A 21,599-nucleotide genomic window follows, 5' to 3' on the forward strand; every position below is an offset into this window, starting at 1 on the left:
CAAAGCTTTTAGGCAGCCTTTTTATTTTTTGTCATTTCTCTTTTGTTTTTATCAAACTGTTAAGGTGGAATGATTTTATCTGAAATATGGCAGCAAAAAAAGAAAAGAGAAAAGCACTGCAAAGTCAAGTCCTTTGCAATAAACAGCATATAATATATAACAAATATTTAACAAATCTGTATTTGTGGCTTTTTTTTGTATAATTTCTCTTATATTTTTTAATATATCTTTTTTTTTATTTTTAACGAAAGGTATAGTTCGCCCAAAAACGAAAATTCTGCCATTTACTCACCTTCAAGTTGTTCCAAACCTGTATGAGTTTCTTTCTTCTGCTGAACACAAAAGATATTTTGAAGAATGTTGGTAACCAAACAGTTTCTGATTCCCATTGACTTTCATAGTATTTTTTTTTTCATACTATGCAAGTAAATGGGGACTAGAAACATTCTTCAAAATATTGAGGGTGAGTAAATGATGACAATGTTCATTTTTGGGTGAACTATCCCTTTAAAGCATTTCAGCTTCCACCCAAGCCACACTTTTGAAAGGCCTACAATGTGTATATTCATCCTTTCTGGTTAAGAGGCTCAGACTGACATGTTTGGAAAGATGAGAACGACAACAGGAAATCAAAGCGCTTTTACACACCATATTTAAAATAAAATAAAAAACAAGCTCTGTGGTGAGACAGACTTCTGCCGTTAAAGGCACTGTGAAATGGAAGAAAGATTCTCTTGTGTATTCCATTGGCTACTGGAACTGAGAACAGTTTGGGATGGACATACAGCTTCCCTAAGTGCCAATTATTGTTTTTGGGTACACGATTTAGCAAAAAAACCTGCCTTATTGGTGCCAAATGTCATTTCTCATGAAAATTTTATTTTGCTTTGTTTTATGGACAGATTTAGTAATAAAATTCTTTTTTTGGCAGAAAGCACTATATGCTAATCAAACGTCCGCAATGAGGGAGTGTATGAGGATGAATCAGAGGAGGCTGAAGATCTTATGATTCAAAAAAAGATGAGTTGGTGTAGAGAAGGCCAGCCTCCCCAAAATTAAGAAAATCAAGCTATGAAAACAATGCAAAGAAAAAACAAGTATGCGCTCGCAAAAGAAATTTCTGCTGAAGTTTTTAAAGTCCACTGCTTTAGGAGTAGATTTTGGTCAGATTGTATGAGAATGGTCCCATGGAGGTCTTCCTCCTGTGTTTTTCCTTTAGTTTTTGTCTTTTATCGGTACAGCTCATTGGTTATGATATCTTGAAGTTTCTCTTTCAGTTCTCTGAAGCTGGGCCGCACCACAGGGTCCAGAGTCCAGCACTGCTTCATGAGGTCATACACCACGACCGGGCAGACGTCGGGGGCGTCCATCTTATAACCCTTCTCTACACGCGGGACAACTTCCTTCAGAGGCTGTGAGAAGACAGGACGAAGGACACCATGACATAGGGAGATTGTGCTTAAGTAGAAAACAGTGTCCTCTACTGGTAGAATTTACCTGGACACTAAAATAATCAGATAAACATTTTGTAAAGTATTAAAATATATAAATAGATTACTAAATTATGATAGCATTGATAATATCTAAAATATAAAAAATATGAACATTTAGATCTTTTTTTTATTAAAACTACATTTAAAAAATAAAATAATATATAATTAAATAATATTATGAAAATTGTATTTTTATTGGTCATGTTTCTGATTATTATAATGTATATTGATATAATACTAATAGTATTATATTAATAATATCATCTGTTTGTTTTTTTAATGGTCATGTTTCTGTTTTGAAGTGACCAATTATAGCTGTAGATTAAACAAGTATTGATTTTTATATCCCAAGTTATTTTATTTTAAATTATTATTATTATTATTATATATTAATATAATACTAATAGGATTCGAATTCTAGTATAGTAATAGTATTTAAAAAAAATTGTATTTTCATTGGTCATGTTTCTGCTATGAAGTGACTTGAAATAAATAGGGTATTATAATTAATATTTAACTTAAATTAGATAATTAAAACTATAATAATGATAAAAAAACAGAAATAAATACTAAAATAAAAATGTGAAAATGTATTGATAATAATAAATCCTATTTATTTCAGTAGTTTTAATGCAAATTAGATCAATAATAATAACAATAATACATTGATTTATCAATAAAATAAATAAAAACTACAAATATATTCTTTATTTTTTCGTGTTTCTGGTTTGAAGTGACTTACAATTCTTGGATATGGTACCCTGCCAAAGGAATAGATCTCCCACAGTAAGATGCCATAGCTCCATACATCTGACTTAGTGGAAAACTTCTGTTTCCGACAGAAAGGTAGAAAATAAACAGATTAGAGAACGTGACCTCTTGCATGTCTCCATTTAAACATCCTTAAACCAAAAGCAGACAACACACCTTCTCTCGTAAGGCCTCAGGTGAAGTCCACTTAACCGGGAGTTTGGCTGTATCTTGAGATGAGGACGCTTCCTTGGTGAGGCCGAAGTCGCTGACTTTTGCTATGTTGTCTTCTGACACTAGAACATTACGAGCCGCCAGATCCCTGTGCACAAAGTTACTGGCCTCGAGATATTCCATCGCCTTGCAGACATCCCTAAAATATTAAATCAACAAGAAAAATTTGTAAAAAAATGAAGATATACTCAATTCATTTCATAAAGTTGGATGAGTACAGAAGTGATAAAAAGAAACTTGCATTGAGAAGTTGATCAATCGATCTCCACCAATAACAGTACGTCCTCGGGAACGCAGATAGTCCACTAGACTACCCTGAAGAAAGAAATGAAGACATCAATAATAACACTTTAAGAACGTTATTTCTCAAAATATACTTTTCTATGGCTAAACGACAAGATTAAATGCATCAGTCCAGTTGTTCTCAGTGATAACAGGTTGGAGTCACTGACCTTGGCCATGTACTCAGTGACGATGAAGAGGCTGCCCTTCTCTTCCACAATCACTCCCAGCAGCTGTACCAAGTTATTATGCCGTAACTGCCTGTAACAGTCAACATCAATATGGATATTTAAATAGATATATTGATATACAAAGCCGTATTATTTTTATTGTCTGGAACATTTGATTCCGATTGGTCAATCGGGGGGGACATACGTCATGACTGAAGCCTCGGCAACAAAGGCCTGCGCTGTTGCGTCATTTTTGATACATTTCACAGCTACTTTCTTGCCTCGGTAGTCTCCAACCATCACATCTAAAAATCAAAGAGCATATTTTTGTAGTATTATTGACGTTCATCATGGTACTGTTATTATATTTATGTTTATTTTCATAAGCAGTGTTGTGGGTAACGCATTACAAGTAACGTGACTTATGTAATCAGATTACTTTTAATCAGTAAACTCATCACTTTTTAAATTTTCAACAAAATATCTGAGTTACTTTTTTAAGTAATGCGGATTACGTTGTTTTCACATTTATTGACTGAGCTCTCCTGTTCCCTGAAGGTCCAGATTTGTTGTGTGCGCTGTGTGAACATGATGGTTATTGTGGTTCTAGACTAAACCTGAGCATGCATTTACTCATCACACTTGGGAAAAAAAAAAAAAAAACTACAACAACAACAGTGAAATGCAAACTCAGAATGCAAACCTGCAATAAATGTTAAATAATGCAAAAATACTTTATGCATTTAATCTCACTTTATTAACCAAATTAATTTAGATCCACTGAACTAGATGTGGTTTCTAATCACAAAAAAGCATCCCATTAGCACATTCGTACCTCCAAACTCTCCCTTTCCAATGGTCTGATTAAGCTTCAGTTCTTTTCTATTCAGAGCCCAGCCACCTGTGGGGAAGGAAGATTAATTAACTTAAAAATACCTTTCATACAACAAACTTTGAAGCCATGCAGCAATTTAAACCTGTACAAATGTGGCAAATGCAGGTGTGAAAATGAATAGTCAAGAAATCGCTTACTCCTAGAAAACTCATCCTGGGCCGCCACAGTCCCCTCCATGAGTTTAGGTTTGATAAGTCTGGTACAGAGTCCATCTGCATCTTTAGTGTAGTGCTGTCACACACATACACACACATCTCATTTACAACAAAGTAACAAGGCAGTATAATGATAAAATATGCATATTAGCATAATATGCATAATACCATGCTACATTACATTTAAACAAATGAACACTTTACTGAATTATGCAAAACTATATGCAAACAAATGGACATTATATACAACTGAAAAAGTAAAATGAGCCTCGAATGTGCTGTTTAAATGGACAATGACTCCTGAAATACGTAACGTTTTACAAATGTTTTCTTTCTTCCAATAAGCACATGCAACGCAGTAAATTTGGATGGCCAGCAGAGCGCGCTGTTGTACATGTATGCGCTATTGAGTGGGACTCGTTTCCTTTTCCTCTCCTCAGAGAAACAAGTCCACACAGGCGAGAACATTCTTATCATTTTAGTGCTGAAATGCGTGTTTGTGATTCCATAAGTCTGGACGCTATAATTGTGTGGCCAGACGACGAGATAATCTTGTTACATGAATGAAACTGCATCGATTGAGCGGTTGAAATGATCTGGAACCCGCGCTCGTTTCCTCTTTGTCACTTCCTCGTTATCAACTGTTCCAGGAACTGGAGCGAGCGGGCGGGCGTGCGCGCGCCGTTCTTATGCACCCATGCACGCGCTCAAAATAACAACACATTTGAATGACTAGACTGTTAACGAACACTTCAGTGATTCTCGGAATAACCGTTTACCATTTTAGAAAATCCTTCAGAAATCATTACAATAAGCTGATGAATAAGCTCAAGAAACATTTCCTATCATCAATGTTGAAAAAATGTTAATATTTATGTGGAAACCAGGATGGATTTCTTTTTTCAGGATACGTTTAAGTTCAAAAGAACAGTATTTATGTGAAATGGATATCTTTTGCAACATTATAAATCTATGTAATGTCACTTTTGATTAATTTAAGGCATCCTTTTTGAATAGAAGTATAAACATAATAAAGTTAACTGGTCAGAACCAGAGCAGTAATGTGATGTAATGTGACTCTAATGGACAAACAACAGTGGACACAGTATCATCAGTTTGAGGCTTTTATTAGCTATATCTCCACTGGTTTATGAGGAATGTTATCGAGTGGATTGTGGGAGGAACCTTCTCTAGTAGTCTAATCACTATGGATATAAAGCCTTTTTGTATACTCTGTTTAAGCAAAACTGTTCAGCTGAGGCTATAAGGGTGGGAGAAAGAGAGAGTGACTGTAGCCAAAATTACACTAAAGAATGCGTGGAATTCCGTAATAGAAAGGGCGAGGAAAGACTTGAGGAACCATAGAGCGTCTGCTCTGACCACTAAAGCCACCCAGACCCCAATCTAGCTAACCAGAGCAGAACCATTATCAACACTTAACTGAGAACGGATGAATGGTAACTCACACAGACAGACTCTAATAAAGCCAATGACCAGTGGAATTAAAAAAAGATATGTAAAATTATACAAATTACATTATGTAAATCAGCCCTTTTTAAGGCTTTCTTTTCATTAGTGGTGCTTGCTAACTAAGGCTTTTTGCTACAGATTTGCATGTTACATCAAATGATGAAGCTAGTTTGAGAAGACGTGTGCAATTGCTATTTAAAGCAAACAGATAATGGCCACAAAATTCCTACAACTTTTTTCTTTCGACTAGTGGCAATAAGCATCTCAAACAATCTATGATATACAAAAAAACACTAAAACCACTCCGAACATCTTAGCAAGCACACAGCAACCACCAGTAACAAGCTGGCATCCAAATATCCCTAGTAGTAATTGATTAAGAAAGTACTATGGTTTGATTAATTTATCAAAGTAACATTGTATTACATCTGATGATACCATCACTATGCTATAGCACTGCTTCTGCTTTGTTAAACTTTAACATACAACTAGAATAAACCCCTTTCCATTAAGACACTCGTTAAGCGGTGTCACTTTCTTCAATACAACCTAGACTGAACCTTTGACCTCAAAGCACAAGGTGTGCGTGTAAAAAAATTGTTTCCTGGAGTCTATCGTAAATGCTTGCTTCATCTCTGTGCCCAGTGCGTCTGATGTGGACTGACTTCCTGTTAGGGCTATTTTTGGCTTTGTGTGTGTGGCGATCAATTTGAAAATGTTGACAGAGGCGATGAAAGGACTCACAGGAAGAAGCTTGATAGTTTCACAACCCACTGGGATGACAGTGGAATGTGTTTTGCTCTTTAATTTATACATACATTATATATATATATATATATATATATATATATATATATATACATTATATATATATATATATATATATATATATATATATATATATAGGGAAAGATTTATGAGACCGTTATATATATATTATTATATAATAATTATATATATATATATATATATATATATATATCTGTTACTGTTATTACTGTTACTGTTACTGACCGTTATTATATATATATATATATATATATATATATATATATATAAGCACAAAACACATTCCAGAGTCATCCCAGTGGGTTGTGAAACTATCAGGACAGCACATTTATATATGAATATACACTCACCATACTAATACTGTGTTTGACCCCCTTTCACCTTCAGAACTGCCTTAATTTTACGTGGCATTGATTCAACAAGGTGCTGAAAGCATTCTTTAGAAATGTTGGCCCATATTGATAGGATAGCATCTTGCAGTTGATGGAGATTTGTGGGATGTAAATATACACACAAATGCATCACATTTTGCCAAATATCCATAAGACCCTAAATTAGTTATGTCAGTTATCTGTAAATATACAACCAGAGACTCTTTAAGGGAAGTCATTTCACTCAGCGGCCATCTTTGAAATGCCTCACTGGCAGCCGTTTCAGTCATGCAAGTACAACTCATAAGTCTTCAAATTCTCCAAACCTGTTCACCAACCTTGCGATTACATTTCACATTTGAAACAACTAATGAAATCTGACAACGGTCTCATAAATTGTGTTTCTAAACGTTTCAAACTCATCATGACAGAAAAAAAACAAACAAACAGCATTTTTCAGGCAGGGCTAGCCAATGCACATGCAGTCCTAAGCGTATGTCTCAGAACAGAGTGTGTTTTTATTGCAAACGGAGCTGTAGTGACACAATGACTTGCCAATTAGCCATTGATTATTTATTTAGAAGGCATGACTTATGCCTCCACCATGTTCCCATTGCGCTTTCTCCTATCCAAAGTAATATGAGTGGACTAGGTTTGTATATCTAAATGGTTTTTGATAAAACTTTCTTTAGGCTGATCTGAAGCTTAAATCAAGCCAGCAACCCTCACCTCCATGAGCTGCATGAGGTTTTCAAAGTACTCCTCCTCGTCGATGGACAGTTTGCCGTTGTGGTAGATGATGCGGTAATGCTCCACCTTGCCGTCGCAGCTGACACACAGGGTGTAGTCGCCGGGGTAGTTGGTGCTCTCGCGCACCAGGAAGAGGCCTGTCTCTGGGGGGTAGAGAAGCCCCTCGGCCTGCTCACGCGTGATCTTTCCATGGAACCATCTGAGTGACCACAGATAAAGGACATGTGTTTGTTATCAATATATATTTTGTGTTGTCTGACAAAGAATTGCTTTTCTTTTTAGTCAGTTAATAAAGTTTATAAAGTCTAAAGCGCAGAAATCGCAGCACTACTAAATTCCATATTTGCAAATGAATGACTCCAGTCTGATCTTTTAATGGATCATTCAAAAAGGTTCATGAACCCAAACGTCGTTTTGAATCGGTCTTGCACTTTGTTAATCTGTTTAAAAAAAGAGCTTTGTTGTATTAAATAGTATTTTACTGTATTTAAAAAAATAGGTTTAGAAGTCATTTTTTTAAAGAAGTGGTATAATGCCCCTTTTTACAATATGTAAAATATCTCTGTTGTCCCCAGAAGTGAAGTTTTAGCTCAAAATATCCCACCGATAATTTTGTACAGCATGTTGAAATTGTCCCTTTTGGAGGGTCAGTAAAAACACGTTGCTTCGTTTGTGTCCCTTTAAATGCAAATTAACTACTGCTCCCAGCACAGAGGGCGGAGCTTCAACAGCTTGTGTGTGAGTGAGTACTGAATATGATAAAAAATAAAAATAATAATAAATTGAAATTATGACCGATTGGTTGTGATATTCCTAATTTGAAAGTCACTTTAAATAAAAACATTTGCTAAATGAATTAAGGAAGTCCAATTCACAAAATAATGACTCTTAGGAGTTGGTTCTTTAATGAATTGGTCAAGAATAACTCAAACATGCGAGTTAACACTTGTATGTGATGTACTGGTTTTTTACTTTAAAAAAAAAACACTAAAATGTGTCACAAAAATAGTATTGTTTTGCATGTACTTAGGACCAACTATGGAGAGAATTCAGTAAGAAACACTGATTCAGATACACAATATTGTGCAGAGGACTGAGAAAAGGAAGCTAAATTACAGGCTTCCAAAAGCAGCGCTGGCCTTGCCTGGCCCTTCTGTGGCTTTCCTGGCATGACAAACATCCAATCTGTATCTCACAATTACCCACACATACATACACACCATCAAAAATAAACCAAAGCTGTGCACTTACCAAAGACTAGACAACCCAAAAAAAAAATCTGCCACCATCACAATCAGCTAAAGCTAAACTCATCCAAATCTAAACCTCCCATTACACATGGTTAAAAGCAGACATCCAGCTCCTATACATCAGGTTAAGATTCAATTGATGCTGCAAGCAGTTTTGTCTTGCTATCGTAAATAAAATTGAGACATCTACATCATTATATCCATTGTTCTCTCTCTCAAAGCAGTCAGTAATTGAAGAATATCACATGCTCTCTTACAACCGAACTCTTATCATGATGCATGTCTCTGGCTTTTGCATATCAGATGCCAAGAGATGGACTTTTTCCATTGGCCTGAGTGGCGCCATTTGTATAACTTTCTGATTTCTCCTTCTATTTTAAACAGCTGGCCGATTCAAATGAGTCTTTGGGTTATTGTGGCGGACCGGAAAGCAGGAAGAAATTTGTGTATAATTACAGATATAGTAGGTGATCTGTGATGATATCAGTGATACATGCTAAATATAGCGTGCTAGTGTTTGTATGCATGAAACTCACACAAACACTCTTTCTAATTTGTATACATCAATGAGAATCAGTGCTGACAAAACAATCTCATAAAATAAAAAAAAAACACGCGAATGAACCGCGTACTTACGGCATTAGGCTCAGTTTACCGCCAGACTTCACTCCTTCTCTCTTCTGAACATAGTTTGCTGGTATGGTACCCTCTCGTCCCGCCGAGTTTTTTGCTTTGTACCAGTTTGGATCCTGGAATGAAGCAACAACAAAGTCATTTCTGTAAATCCAGTGATCAAATGCTGTGGGTCTGTTTTTAGTGACAGGCTCCACAAACCTGGAAGACTTTCTAAACTTATAGAAGCAATAGATTTTTATAGAAAGGAAATATTTAAATATAACAAGGAAGATTAAAAATGACCATATATAGGCCAATACCACTATGGTGGCAGAAATATCGTGCATCCCAACTGAGACATTTTTTTTTCTTGCTCTCTAAAGAAGACATAAAGTCATACAGTTCTGAAACAACATGACGCGAGTAAATGATGAACTCTTTAAATACATTTTATTCTAACATTCCTTTTGAGAACTTTACCTTAGTTACTCCAATTATAGTAAGGACATCTCCTTTGCTCATAGGCAAGTCCTGGTCTGCCGTTCCAGGGAAGTTGTACCTGGCCACACACTCGGTGCCCGGAGGCCAGATTGTCTAATAAAAAAAAAAAGAAAATTACAAGTAAATGAAAAATATCAGGACAAGCCCTTGATGTCCAAACTACAACAAAATAAACCCCAGCCCTAATTCACATTAGATCCTAAGGTTTGTGTTACCTCAAAGGTAGACATATCCGAGGGAAATCGTCCTCTCACAGTCAACCCGTTTCAGCCGGTAACATCAGAGCTGAGCCTGAGGCGTACAGCTGTAGCCAGAACTGGCCAAAAACCTGGTGAGAAAGCACATTGATTCATTATTGGAAATAAGAAAAACACATCGCTATTTCCAAACAATGAAACAATCACTGAACAAACAGATCACCTCAATGCTAAATCCTGAAGAGCTGTTTTTAGGAAGATACACGTAGAGAAAATTAACTCAAATTTAAACAATGCCTCAAAATTAAATTAGACCTACCGAGCATGTCAGCAAACACAGTTTAGCAGCAAATACAGTTCAAGCACACACACTTTCAAAGGGGAAGTGGCGGCTGAAGATTTTCCGATGCCTCAGACAGGAAGAAGAGCTGAGCAGCAAGCAGGCTTGCAAAAAGCCTGTCCAAGCGTTACTTTTACGTTTTCTGCTATTTTCCTGGGTTATTCATTACATACACTTTTGGACACCTTTGCTGTTATTTACATTTATAAAATATGAAATCAAAATTTAAAACTAAATTACAGTATTTTTGTGGTACATCCCATTTCAAATAAAGCTGCTCCTAAAAATAAATCATGTCAGTCAGATTCTTCTAGGCCACAATGTGGATCAGACCGTTTACTCAAAGATCTGTGTATCTTGACGTTAACATCAGGTTAAATAAAGCAGTGCTGTTCCACAAATAAAAAGTTAATAACTCACGCCCCACAGCTTGAGAATTGAGAGCACCAGAAAACAGAAATGAGAAGTAAAAAAAAAAAAAAAAAAAAAACTTTTCACTTTCGTAGTGATGATGAGCAACACGTATCTCAAAGTTGTTGCTGCTCTTTTTCCACTATAACAAGTGTAGGGAGAAGAAACTTCTGAACTGAACTCGATGACACATGCAAGTCTGGATTCGTCATTTAAAACTCTCATGGGAACAAATTAGCAGGCAGTTAGGGAAATAAACTGCATCTGGAAACAGAAACCAAATGTACCTGATGTATTTCTGCTCTACATTAAAAGTGAACAACTGAACAGTTGGTTGGAGGCAGAAATCTAACCAGTTTAGGCCTACTCTAAAACAGAAAAGCAGACAGAGATTTAAAAGTCGAGACGAAACAGCATTCACAACACGTTTTACTTATGTAATGTATTGTATTTCTGAGCGAAACAGCGTATTCAAATAAAAAAAAAAAGGGAGGGCCTTCATTTCATTCATCGGTCCATTGGAATGATTAAGAAAGTCAAATAAGAAAGTAACCCCATTAGTGGGTCACAAGTTCGTTATTGCGAGTCACACAGTGTGTAGTCAAAAAAACGACAACCATAACAAAAACATTTCACATGCGAGTGTGCGTACAACAACACGTGCGAGTGACTTGAGTGCTTGAAAACGAAGTCCACTAGACAGTGCGCACGCGTTGAGCGCGTCTTTCCACGCTCGCGGCCTAAAGAGTATACTTGCACTCAACTTGTTCATGAGATGGAGGGAAATGTGGAAAATAAACTATAACAGAGCATAAAGCAATTTGGTAAAATTTTTCTAACATTATTTTCAATACTAAATAATAAGTATCTCACCCCAGAAAAATAAACTTTCCAGTACAGTCAGATGTTAAAGACTACTGTGTTCGTAGCGTGCCGTTCGAACATATTCTTGCGGGGGCCGCATTTTTTCAAATACGCCGCATAAATTGACGATTTCCGTGCAAAACATGCGGGGTTTGCATGATTTCATAATCCTCGCATTTGTTGCAAAAAAAGTCACATATATCTTAGCAGAAAGTTGAAAAATGTTGCGTTTGCTTCACACAAGAGCAGCCATTTCCCTCTGTTTCCATGGGAACGTTATGAAGTGAATAAATATCCCGCATATTCCATCGCATTTTTAAAAAAAACGGGCCGCATAATCAAGGATTTTTGCCCGAAAAAAAATCACAAAACAACAGCGTTTGTTTTTCTGTAAGGACTGCTTTGTGCTATTTTTGATGACAGGGGCTCATATCAATTTACTAATTTTAATGTATTTTAAAAAAAAAAATAGTTTAGCACTAGGCTACTTTTTAATAGCCTAACCTTATATTCTTTACACCATGTTAGTGATATTCTTACAATGTACTGTAAGCGTGTGTTACATAAAGTGAGTGTGTGATTGTAACCATTTTTGAGACTGCTTTAAATACATTTAAGGTAGTGCATGTTTTGTTTTGATGCTGTTGGCAGTTACTCATGACAGTTTCCTATAATTCTTTGTGTGTAACAGTAAATTCACACTGGTTCAATCCTCCCACCTTATTTTCACAAGAAAAGAAGTGCAGTGCATGCGGCACATTTGTGAACCAGATATGATTATGACACTGAGCGCCCTGACCTCATTAATACATCAACCAACACTGAATGCCACTCTGTTCAATGCAAAGTAGCTCTGGCATGAAAGCTGCAGCAAGCCCCATGCACAACATGAAGTCACTTCCTGTCTGAGCTGCAGAGACTGAAACGGTCTTCCTGTATTGGCACACAGGCATTGGTGTGTGATGAGCACTGTGGGTTGAAGAGAGCTGGCTAGAGCAGGAGACGGCAAAAGGGGCGCCAACAGCAGCGCAATCCACAGAAGCCCTTACAGTGAGGATATAACACACTTCCCTCTAAAAACACTGTCTTCCCCTGCTGCTCTGACTACCTAATTTTATACTCTCCGCTAACAGGAATAACATGAATTATGTAAAGACAGGAAACTGATTGTCGTTGTCGTGGCTCGACATTTCAAACATGTCCAATTTTGTCTTTATGGTTATTTTTCAAATACAACAATGCACTGGACTGTGCAATAAAAAAATACCACTAATAAAATGCCACAAGTGGTCTGCAATATACACAGCAGGAAGACGTTTTGTTTCAATTTTACAAACCACCGCTCTTTACCACACCACACTTGTCGAGTAAAGCAACGAGCTATTAATATCACACTCTCACAATGCCACTTGTTTGTTTGGCACTTGAAGCAAACTGTAAGAACCTGTACTTGAGACACTTTTTTATTAGTGTGGTTTGCCAAGGCATGCATCACTATTACTATCAGATTTACTTGTTAAACATTTGAACAACCCCCTTAACCTCAAGTAACTGGTGCATAAATCAACCTTAAATCATACTTAAATCAATCATGCCTGATGGATGATCCCAAAACACACAAGCAGTACTAGCAACCCTATAGAAATATAAATGATATAGGCTACTAACCCGGCCTGTGAACAGGCTCTGAGAAAGAATGTGATTGTGAAGTGATGAATATCTCCGGCTTGCAATTTAAAATTTGACTACTGCACTGACACCAAGTAAGTTCACATTCACCCAAAACAACCTTAAGCCTAGTTCACACTACATGATTTTAAAACGTCGGGCTGAACTGTGAGGTTCACGCTACATGACGTGCTCTCTGTGAAATCAGGAGTGTTCGAGTTGTTGAACTGTTCACACCACACAACACAACGTGATTGATCCGCAACAGGAGGTAACGCACTACACGAGCTGACAACAACTCCGTCACCCAACGATTCAATCTTGTCTACGAACCACAGTATGTCACGAAAAATCACGCGATAAAACAAACCGGAAATGGCGCGAAAAAGCACGCGCACCAATACCCAGCGAAGAAGACGACGCGTGAATGTGGACGTCAGACAGAAACTAATGCTGCAAACTGTTTACGCGATGATTTGCCCTGAGAAAAACGAAGGAAAAATAAGATTTATAGGGCCCTATGAAATCCATTTTATTTTTTCCCAAATTCAGTTTAAATTTTTGGGAATTAGGTTTTTTTACCCTCGACTGTTATTTTAGTCGTAAAAAGAGTGTGCTTTTAAAGTTAATGATTAAAATGTTTTAAACTCAGATGCCTTTTCAGGACAAATACTGCACGATGCAACATAACACTGCACTCTTCAAGTAACAACAAAATATGGTTATGAGCTTTAAACTGTCCAGTAATATAAATTATATTAGTTAGGCCTAAAGTCACAATCAGTCACAATCTCTCTCGCTGTGCCGCTCACGGAATTCGCTTCACTTTTGTCCTGTCGGGTGAGAGAGACGCGCGAGTGAGACGGGGAAATACAACTGAAATAATATGCTGCGCGTTTTAAATAGTGTTAAAAAATGCAGTATGTGGCGGCGAATTAGTCCATGTGTGGGAAACACTGCATAAGTCACGTGCGAACTTCTCGGCTCGGCACTGACGGCTTATAGCGTCGAGTTTCGTAACTTTTTGCCGACGAAAGGAGAGCCATGGAGAGCCGCGTCGTCATGCTTTCATTGTTTCGATTTTATCATTGTAGCTGAAATGACGGGTTGGGGGGTTTGTGTCGCCCAGATTTGCTTCCCCCGGTCTTTTTCACCAGACATCTGTTCTTCTTCCACACAAAAAACAGAATTTCAAACCAAATATGTAAAATTCCACGAAATTTCGCGTTAACACTAGATTCCGCGTTTGGCCAATTCCGTCCGCGATTCCGTGATCGCGGAAATCATAGGGCCCTAGATTTACCCGGTGACCTCAACCCATGCATTGCTCTGATTTGCTGTAGCTCATGACATCACGTGAGGCTGAGTATGCTAGATATTTTTCTGGGCTCGGCGTTGTTGACTCTTTCATACCAACAGATTGGCGAGCGTTCATCGCCCGCTAATCCCCCACGATTGACCTGTCGGCAAGCTCAACGATTTACAAATCGGACTTAAAATTCTTGTAGTGTGAACTAGGCTTTAATGGCAGGAACAAAAAGCACCAAAAGATGATGCAGAAAGACAGATAGAATATGCAACATCAGAAAGCAGGATACTGCCAATTCTAAACTATCCAACCACAAAAATGGCTCATCTAGAAAACAAGAAGCTGACATTCAAAGAGGAATGCATTCACCAATCAAAATCAATGAGGCTTTTCTGTGATCAGCAAAAATTTCGGGGTGTGCTTTGGCAAATCCCGTGTTACAAATGATATCATTGTTTGGGGATTGCATCAGCAGGGCTACGCCTTGCACAAGAGAACTTTTCATTCCTCGAGTATCTAAAAACTTGCAGCAGACATTTGGAGGCCAGCAGACAGCTTGAGTTGCTACCATTGAATACAGTCAACTCTGGTGGCACAAATAGGACAGGGACTGCAGAAGTTTCCAGAGGGTAAGATGGACAACCAAAGCCTTTCCTTTTATTCACAGACTTCAACAAAAGCATCTTTGTATGCCAGAAGTGGATACTTCACCCTGGTTCCATCCAGACTTGGTCTAATGGACATTGACTTTTTAAGGGCAACACAAGTATCCTTAAGAATCTTACACAAGTATCTGATGAAGATGATGAGTGACTTGAAATAGACTCTGACAAACCAAGAAATTCGACACCAAGTATTTTCATTGGTTTTCAGGACTCACTTTTTTAACGATCAAGCCAAACTCTTTTGAACATGACAGCATAAATCAAATTCAAAGTAAAGCACGTGCGAGACTAGTAGTGAGACTCAGTAGGGGAGGTATGACAGTTGCCTCCAGGCGACACGAGGAACCAGGAAACCAGCTTCAATGAGAGAGAACAGAGACGTGATGTGCCCTGAGATAGAGTGGATTCCAGCGTCGCAGCCTTTCATCCCTTAAATCCATCTACTTCACATCATCTAACAAAACATCTGATCACTTACAACCATGCACAAATAACACTACGGTTCAGCGAATTACCTTACTGGAACGTTTGGATGCTCTTCGATTCTCCCCTTTTAACCTCAAATAGGGCATCTTTCAACATGTTAATTTAATGAGTACAGTCAGTGTGTTTCAGAAGGGCCACTGAGATATGCGCTCTATTTTTAGATCCGTTATGAAGTGCTAATGTGTCAGTGTGTGTGTTACCATGAACATTTCAGTGGGAAATGCTCAATATCAAGCATTCATTTGCATTTCGTCTTCATGTACGCTTGCTCTTCAAGGTTCTTCAGAAAGTCTTTGCTCAAAGGCTTTAGTCTGTACTGTAGTTATATGGATAAGGGGCAGTTAAATACAGTGCTAGCACAAACAAACAAAAAAAGCAGTATTTGAACTCTTGTTTCTTTTATTGAACACAAAGGAAGATATTTTGAAGAATGTTGGAAACCAAACAGTTGATGGTAGCCATTGTGTTCCATAGTATGGGGGGTAACACTCTTACTTTGTACACTCTTTACACAAAGTAACACTCTTACTTTGTGTTCAGCAGAAGAAACAAAGGACATCATTTTCAGTTTTGGGTGAACTATCCCTTTAATCCTAACTAAAGTTACAAAAGCTATTAAATCAAGAGTAGGGAGCCATTTTTGTCTTTTGTTGTTTGGTTAACATTAAAACACAGACAGCAGCAGGAATAATAGGCTGTCATTTTATTAGCTGCATGAATATTGTTACACTAGCGTATTATGTCAACGTTATACGTTCATTTAAGATATAACAGACTATGTAACAAGGATAACCTCCAAGACTGGGTATTTTTGATAGTGTATGAATAAGTCGTCTCTAAAAATCAGTATTTGTGTTCGTTCTACAATGCAGCTTTTGGTGTGTGCGCACATGAAACTTCTCACACAGCAAGTTCTCAATTGAGACTTCTTGCACTTGAATATTTAAAAACAAGTGCAAAGGATAAACTTTCATGAAGATGCAGCACTGGCCTGTTTGGGACAGTGAAAGTTCCGCCAATTGTCCCGAGCGTCGTTCACACTGGGTCTGGGCAGTATTGTCGAAACCCTGTTGTATGTTGTACAGATTTCATTTTATTTTAGCAAGTATTTAATCATTTTACCCAGAGAAAAACATTGGATTATGCAACAGACTAGGAATGCACAATATATCGGCCACCATATTGTTTTTGATTATTTTGAAATTATTTCCTTCAGCTGAGACACATCGGATACGCACTATTCGCCATGATGGTTTTGAATTGCTTGAAGTATTAATGGAATCATTTCAAAAAAAGGGAAATACATTTAAGTACAACATGTACAGTGCAAGTCAAAGGATGCATAAAATCATGATGAGAACATTATAATTGTGTGCTTGGGTCATGACTTTAATGGTGAGACATATTTTTGTAACCAGGCTCTCAAATTATCCACAAATTTTGATTTCGGTTATCGGTTTTCAAATATAAGGAATTGTCGGTTATTGGCCAAAATTGTCATATCGGAGCATACCTACAAAAGACATTTCCTTCACACAGTTAATTAATAAACCAACATTTTGTTATATCTACCTTTTTCAGATTATAACAACCAATATCAATATGCAGATGGTTTTAAATTGAAAATAAATAAAATAAATAAATAAATAAATAAATTCAGCCAATAAACATCAGCTGCTGATACATTGGTGCATATCCAAGGCTCCACCATCTTGGTACTTATTTGTCAAGGCATTTATTGTTATTGTACTGCTGAATGTATGTGGGAAGATGAAGAAAAGCAGCATTATGGAATGTGAATTTCTTAACTTTTACTATCAGTGCACTGGGGCAAGATTCAACAGGTTGAGAGATTCTGAACTCAGGTATTCTGCTCACCACACCCCCCACGAATATATTAAGCACATAACCTAACAATACATATGTTGTAATATTCTTTTAGAAGCTGATAAGAGTACACACACACACACACACACACACACACACACTTTTGTCTCATCTAAATTTAAAAAAGATTGAACTTTAGTTGTATAGATACCTTCATATTAGAGCCCACGTCACATTTAAATAATTTATGCTTAGTTGAAATAACCAGGGACATGCACAGGGGTGCCCTCATTATTACTTATTCTAGTACATGCTATTTTAGTTATAATCATCACTTCCACATCCGATTACACAGTAACAACAACACTAAGATGTTATGGGAGGTTCTTCATACTTCATCACCAAAAAATGCATATCATTAATATGCATGTGCAAAATTCCTCTGCAATGGAAGATAAAGCCTTCCTATGAAAGTCTCAGGGAAACACAGTGTAGGGGCTGATGCAGAGAGAATAATCCTTTTCCTTCTGAAATATGAAACATGATAGAACATGAATTTTGCTTTAGGTTAAAAAAACTAAAATTATTTCCTAAAATATATAAATATTATTTTTTATTCCTTAAACCTTAAAATTATATAACTTAGAAAAGTGAGAGCACACTCAAATGGAAAGTTTTGGTGAATTGGTGGCTAATTTTGTACGATCCAATTTGTATCTTTTCGTATGATCTGCTGACGCCCCATTGACAGGTTTAGAGGTGGACCTTCATGCCTAATTTTTTTTAAAAATCTTCAGTGCAGTAAAATGAGCGTCACACTGGGTGTATATCATTAGCCTTCATCATAATCATTCCCAGTTATTTCCTTCTGTTCTTTTAACCACAAGGCCTTTTAAGTTCCACACCAGCCAGCGTCATGGCAGGGAGCGTCTCACACCAGCTTGACCCTGCTAACTATCTCCCCTCTGGGCAGAGCTGCTCAACAGCTCCCTTTGATGCTTAATTACATCTACCGACAAGCCACTGTGACAGTATAAGCTCTACTACCAAACACATCTATAATGACTTCAATTTAGGTTGGATAGTCAAACAGAAGACTTGGAAGTTATATGGACTACATTTATAGTCAGTTGCAGCTGGACAGTGTTTGGCCCCAGCAAAGAAATTTGACAGATCAGGACAGTAATGAGCGATATCAGTATCACGTTTCCAACTCTGTAAGGAAGTGCTGAGATGTATATTAGAATGATTAAATAGCATATGTCTGTAAAAACGAATGCTGTTGGCAAAATGTGCAGAAAAGCAATGTTCTCGCACACAAGTCAAGCTGTTACACAGGCAAGTGAAAAGCACTGCAGTTTTGCAGCAGGGAAAACCCCATTGTAAATGACAGAGCCGTTGTTCAGAAATACAGAAAAGACCTTAAGTCTGACTACAAGATGCAGTGAAGCCTGACTTAGGAGCTATAGCAGATGTGAATTAAAGGAACTAAACAGGAAGTGCAGTTGAAGCTCTTCAAAGAGGGGTTCTGCATTTAACATCCTTGATGTGATTTTAAACACTGAAGAATTATCCAATGAGGGCAGAAACAGTGTACAATATACACACAGACTGACATATGATGATGGTAAGAGCGACATGCTACGACTGCACAGTTAAAAGAACAGTTCTGTCAAAAAAACAAACAACAAAAAAAAAAACTGTTATTTATTAAAACATGTAAATGTAATGTAAAATGGTCACTGGGGCTGTCAAGACACAAAAAGGATACAAAAGCACCATAGAATAGTCTATATTCAGTACTATATTCGCAGTCTTATGCACTGAAATCTGAGTCATCAATTACTTAAAATATTCCCATCCGATCCGCTGTCATGCATATATGCATAATTTGCATATATGTAGGATTTCATATATATTTATTTATAGTTAAAAACAAACAAACTATTAGACATACTGTTAGTAAAAAAAGTTGTTATTTTAGTATAAAAATTGAGATTCTATTTTAGTTTCATTAATATTTTGTTTTGCAGTAGTTTTTATGTTTTCTATTTTCATTTCAGTTAAAGTTTTAGTAATTTCATTGTGTGTTCTTGTATATATATATATATCTCGTTTTTTAATTATTTTAGTACATCCAAGTAAACCAAACTGAAAATGAGACATTTTGCCTTGGCAACTACCTGAAGATAAAATAAAAAATTTCAAGTTTTGAAAATGTTTTTACTGGGTTTCTTTCAACCCATGTTTAAGTCAAATATGGACAAACCAAAAAAAAAAATTAAACCAATGGTTAGGGTTGCCCATATTTGGCAAAAACATGGGTTGAACACCCCAGCATTTCTTAGAGTGTAGTTTTAGTTTCAGACAGTTAGCTAACCCTGGTAAATAAGGCACACACAACTACCAATATAAACACACCTTTTTTTTTAAGTATGAATCATTTTTCAAGCCCATTTCAGAGCTTCATCGGTGACCACTGGATATTGTGCAGAGCATGTATGAACTGTTCATATGACACTCTTACTTGTCATAACTTCGACATAGCCAGTCCTCATTCACTTTCACTATGGGAGAAATTAAATATTTTTATTTTTTATTTAATTAACAAAGAGAAATGAAAGTTTAAGAAAAAAAAAACACATGAGAGATCATTTCATTATTTGGGGAACTGTTCCTTTAAAATCTGCACTTTAGAGGGAGGAAGTGACCTTTGGATTTCGCCCTTTATAAATCCAACTCATTAATATTAATGAAGGCAAAACACACTGAAGCCTTTCTGCTATGATTTGAATAACTGCCCTTTTACCATGGGAATTTTTTTTTGTCTCGTTTAAATATCATGTAAACATTCTAGGTTTTGGTTCCAAACAGCTCAAAAATGATGAGCGTCCGCAACCAAAACCCCAGTTCAATTATTTACAGACCAGACCCACATTCAGATGTTGCTATTAAACATTCAAAGAACCATGACAACATCACAATCCCAGAATGATGCTGATGGGGAACAGCACTGCTGGTCCAATCAGGACTGGAAAGGAGACAATGCATCTCAAACTGGGATTAGTCCATTATGCCATCCTGCACCCAATGCATTCAGGCGACCAAACTAGGCTGTATATTGCCTCTTCCACACATGATTTAAGATGATTAAATAAACACGATGTACCATCAAAGACACGTTGTCTCATGCAGCAGCCTCAAGTGGCTCTTATTTAGACAGCTGTGAAACAGACCCATCGCATTCAGATTCAATAACACAATGCGCCCATTCTTAGACATGCAGAGGGCTGCAAGAAAAACGGCAAGCAGAAAGGTGTCAAGATCAAGCCATTACACGGGCGTGATAAAACACATAACTGAAACGTTAACTTACCTATGCGTTCCCTAGATGATGATCCGCCCTTGGTGTCCAAATGCCTTAAAGTTAGAGATGTTTTAGGCTTGTCCACTTAGTCCATGTGTGGGTCAACTTCTGATCAACAGAAGATACAGACGTGGTCATTCACACATTCGGCGAAGCAGATCTTCCAGAGAGCTTTCCTCAACATCAATGCAGGGCAGACAAAAGATGATCGGCTCGTCTGTGCATACAAATACACCCCCAAAAACCGTTAAGAGACAGCGGCGGTTGTGTGCGCTTCAAACAGCGCGTGTAAGTAAACAAACGGTTAAGCCAAAAAGGCACAAATGAGGCGGCGTACTACTGACCAGAGTAGTCGATAAACGGAAAGCCGCCTGAAGCGAGCAGTTTTTAAGCGTTACGGAAGCGCAGCACACCCAAGGGCTACAGCTGTCTTCAACACACAGGCCCTAGAAAAGGAAACGCACTTCTTCAGACAGCCCCGGGAACAGTGCGCATGCGCCGCACCGCTGCGCGAATTCTACTACGGTGAAGACTTGCCTCGTGAATATTAATCACGTGACAAGACGTGATTGGCTGAAAGGTAGACGTTGGTAGCCCGCTAGCGAATTAACGAGCGGCACTAAGATAATCGTTAATATTAATGAGGTTGCATAACTAGAAGGTTGCCAAGACCGTCAGCATGACCTAATTAATATTCATAATGTAGGCCCTTTCCGTGGTAGGATTCGTATTTTCGCATT

The 21,599-nt window shown here is 37.3% G+C and overlaps 1 protein-coding gene across 3 annotated transcripts; it reads right to left on the reverse strand.

Annotated features, from left to right (window-relative positions):
• Nucleotides 1-803: 803 nt before the first annotated feature.
• Nucleotides 804-21,365, reverse strand: csk (C-terminal Src kinase). 3 transcript variants are annotated; one of them, XM_039657888.2, is made up of 14 exons: nt 21,204-21,360; nt 20,869-21,076; nt 9,941-10,053; nt 9,705-9,818; nt 9,246-9,358; nt 7,339-7,558; nt 3,962-4,055; nt 3,765-3,830; nt 3,135-3,234; nt 2,930-3,020; nt 2,719-2,792; nt 2,421-2,616; nt 2,236-2,322; nt 804-1,412 (listed from the first exon to the last, which is right to left on the reverse strand). In XM_039657888.2, the coding sequence occupies exons 3-14, from the start codon at nt 9,953-9,955 to the stop codon at nt 1,230-1,232; spliced, it is 1,353 nt and encodes a 450-aa protein (XP_039513822.1). In that variant the 5' UTR covers nt 9,956-10,053; nt 20,869-21,076; nt 21,204-21,360; the 3' UTR covers nt 804-1,229. The 3 variants fall into 3 exon arrangements, with proteins under 3 accessions (XP_039513822.1, XP_088983673.1, XP_039513823.1); XM_089127547.1 differs by having other exon boundaries at nt 20,869-21,365; XM_039657889.2 differs by lacking the exons at nt 20,869-21,076; nt 21,204-21,360 and adding an exon at nt 10,242-10,327.
• Nucleotides 21,366-21,599: the final 234 nt, after the last annotated feature.

The sequence above is a fragment of the Pimephales promelas genome, chromosome 25 (assembly GCF_988280905.1).
Source record: "Pimephales promelas chromosome 25, fPimPro1.hap1.1, whole genome shotgun sequence".
NCBI lineage: Eukaryota > Metazoa > Chordata > Actinopteri > Cypriniformes > Leuciscidae > Pimephales > Pimephales promelas.

What these genes read in the sequence shown, in the direction of transcription:
- csk (XM_089127547.1), bottom strand. An exon ending in GGTAAACTGAGCCTAATGCC is followed by an intron (nt 7,559 to 9,245) that starts GTAAGTACGCGG and finishes GTGGTCACTCAG; the next exon opens with ATGGTTCCATGGAAAGATCA. An exon ending in CCAGGATGAGTTTTCTAGGA is followed by an intron (nt 3,831 to 3,961) that starts GTAAGCGATTTC and finishes CCTTCCCCACAG; the next exon opens with GTGGCTGGGCTCTGAATAGA.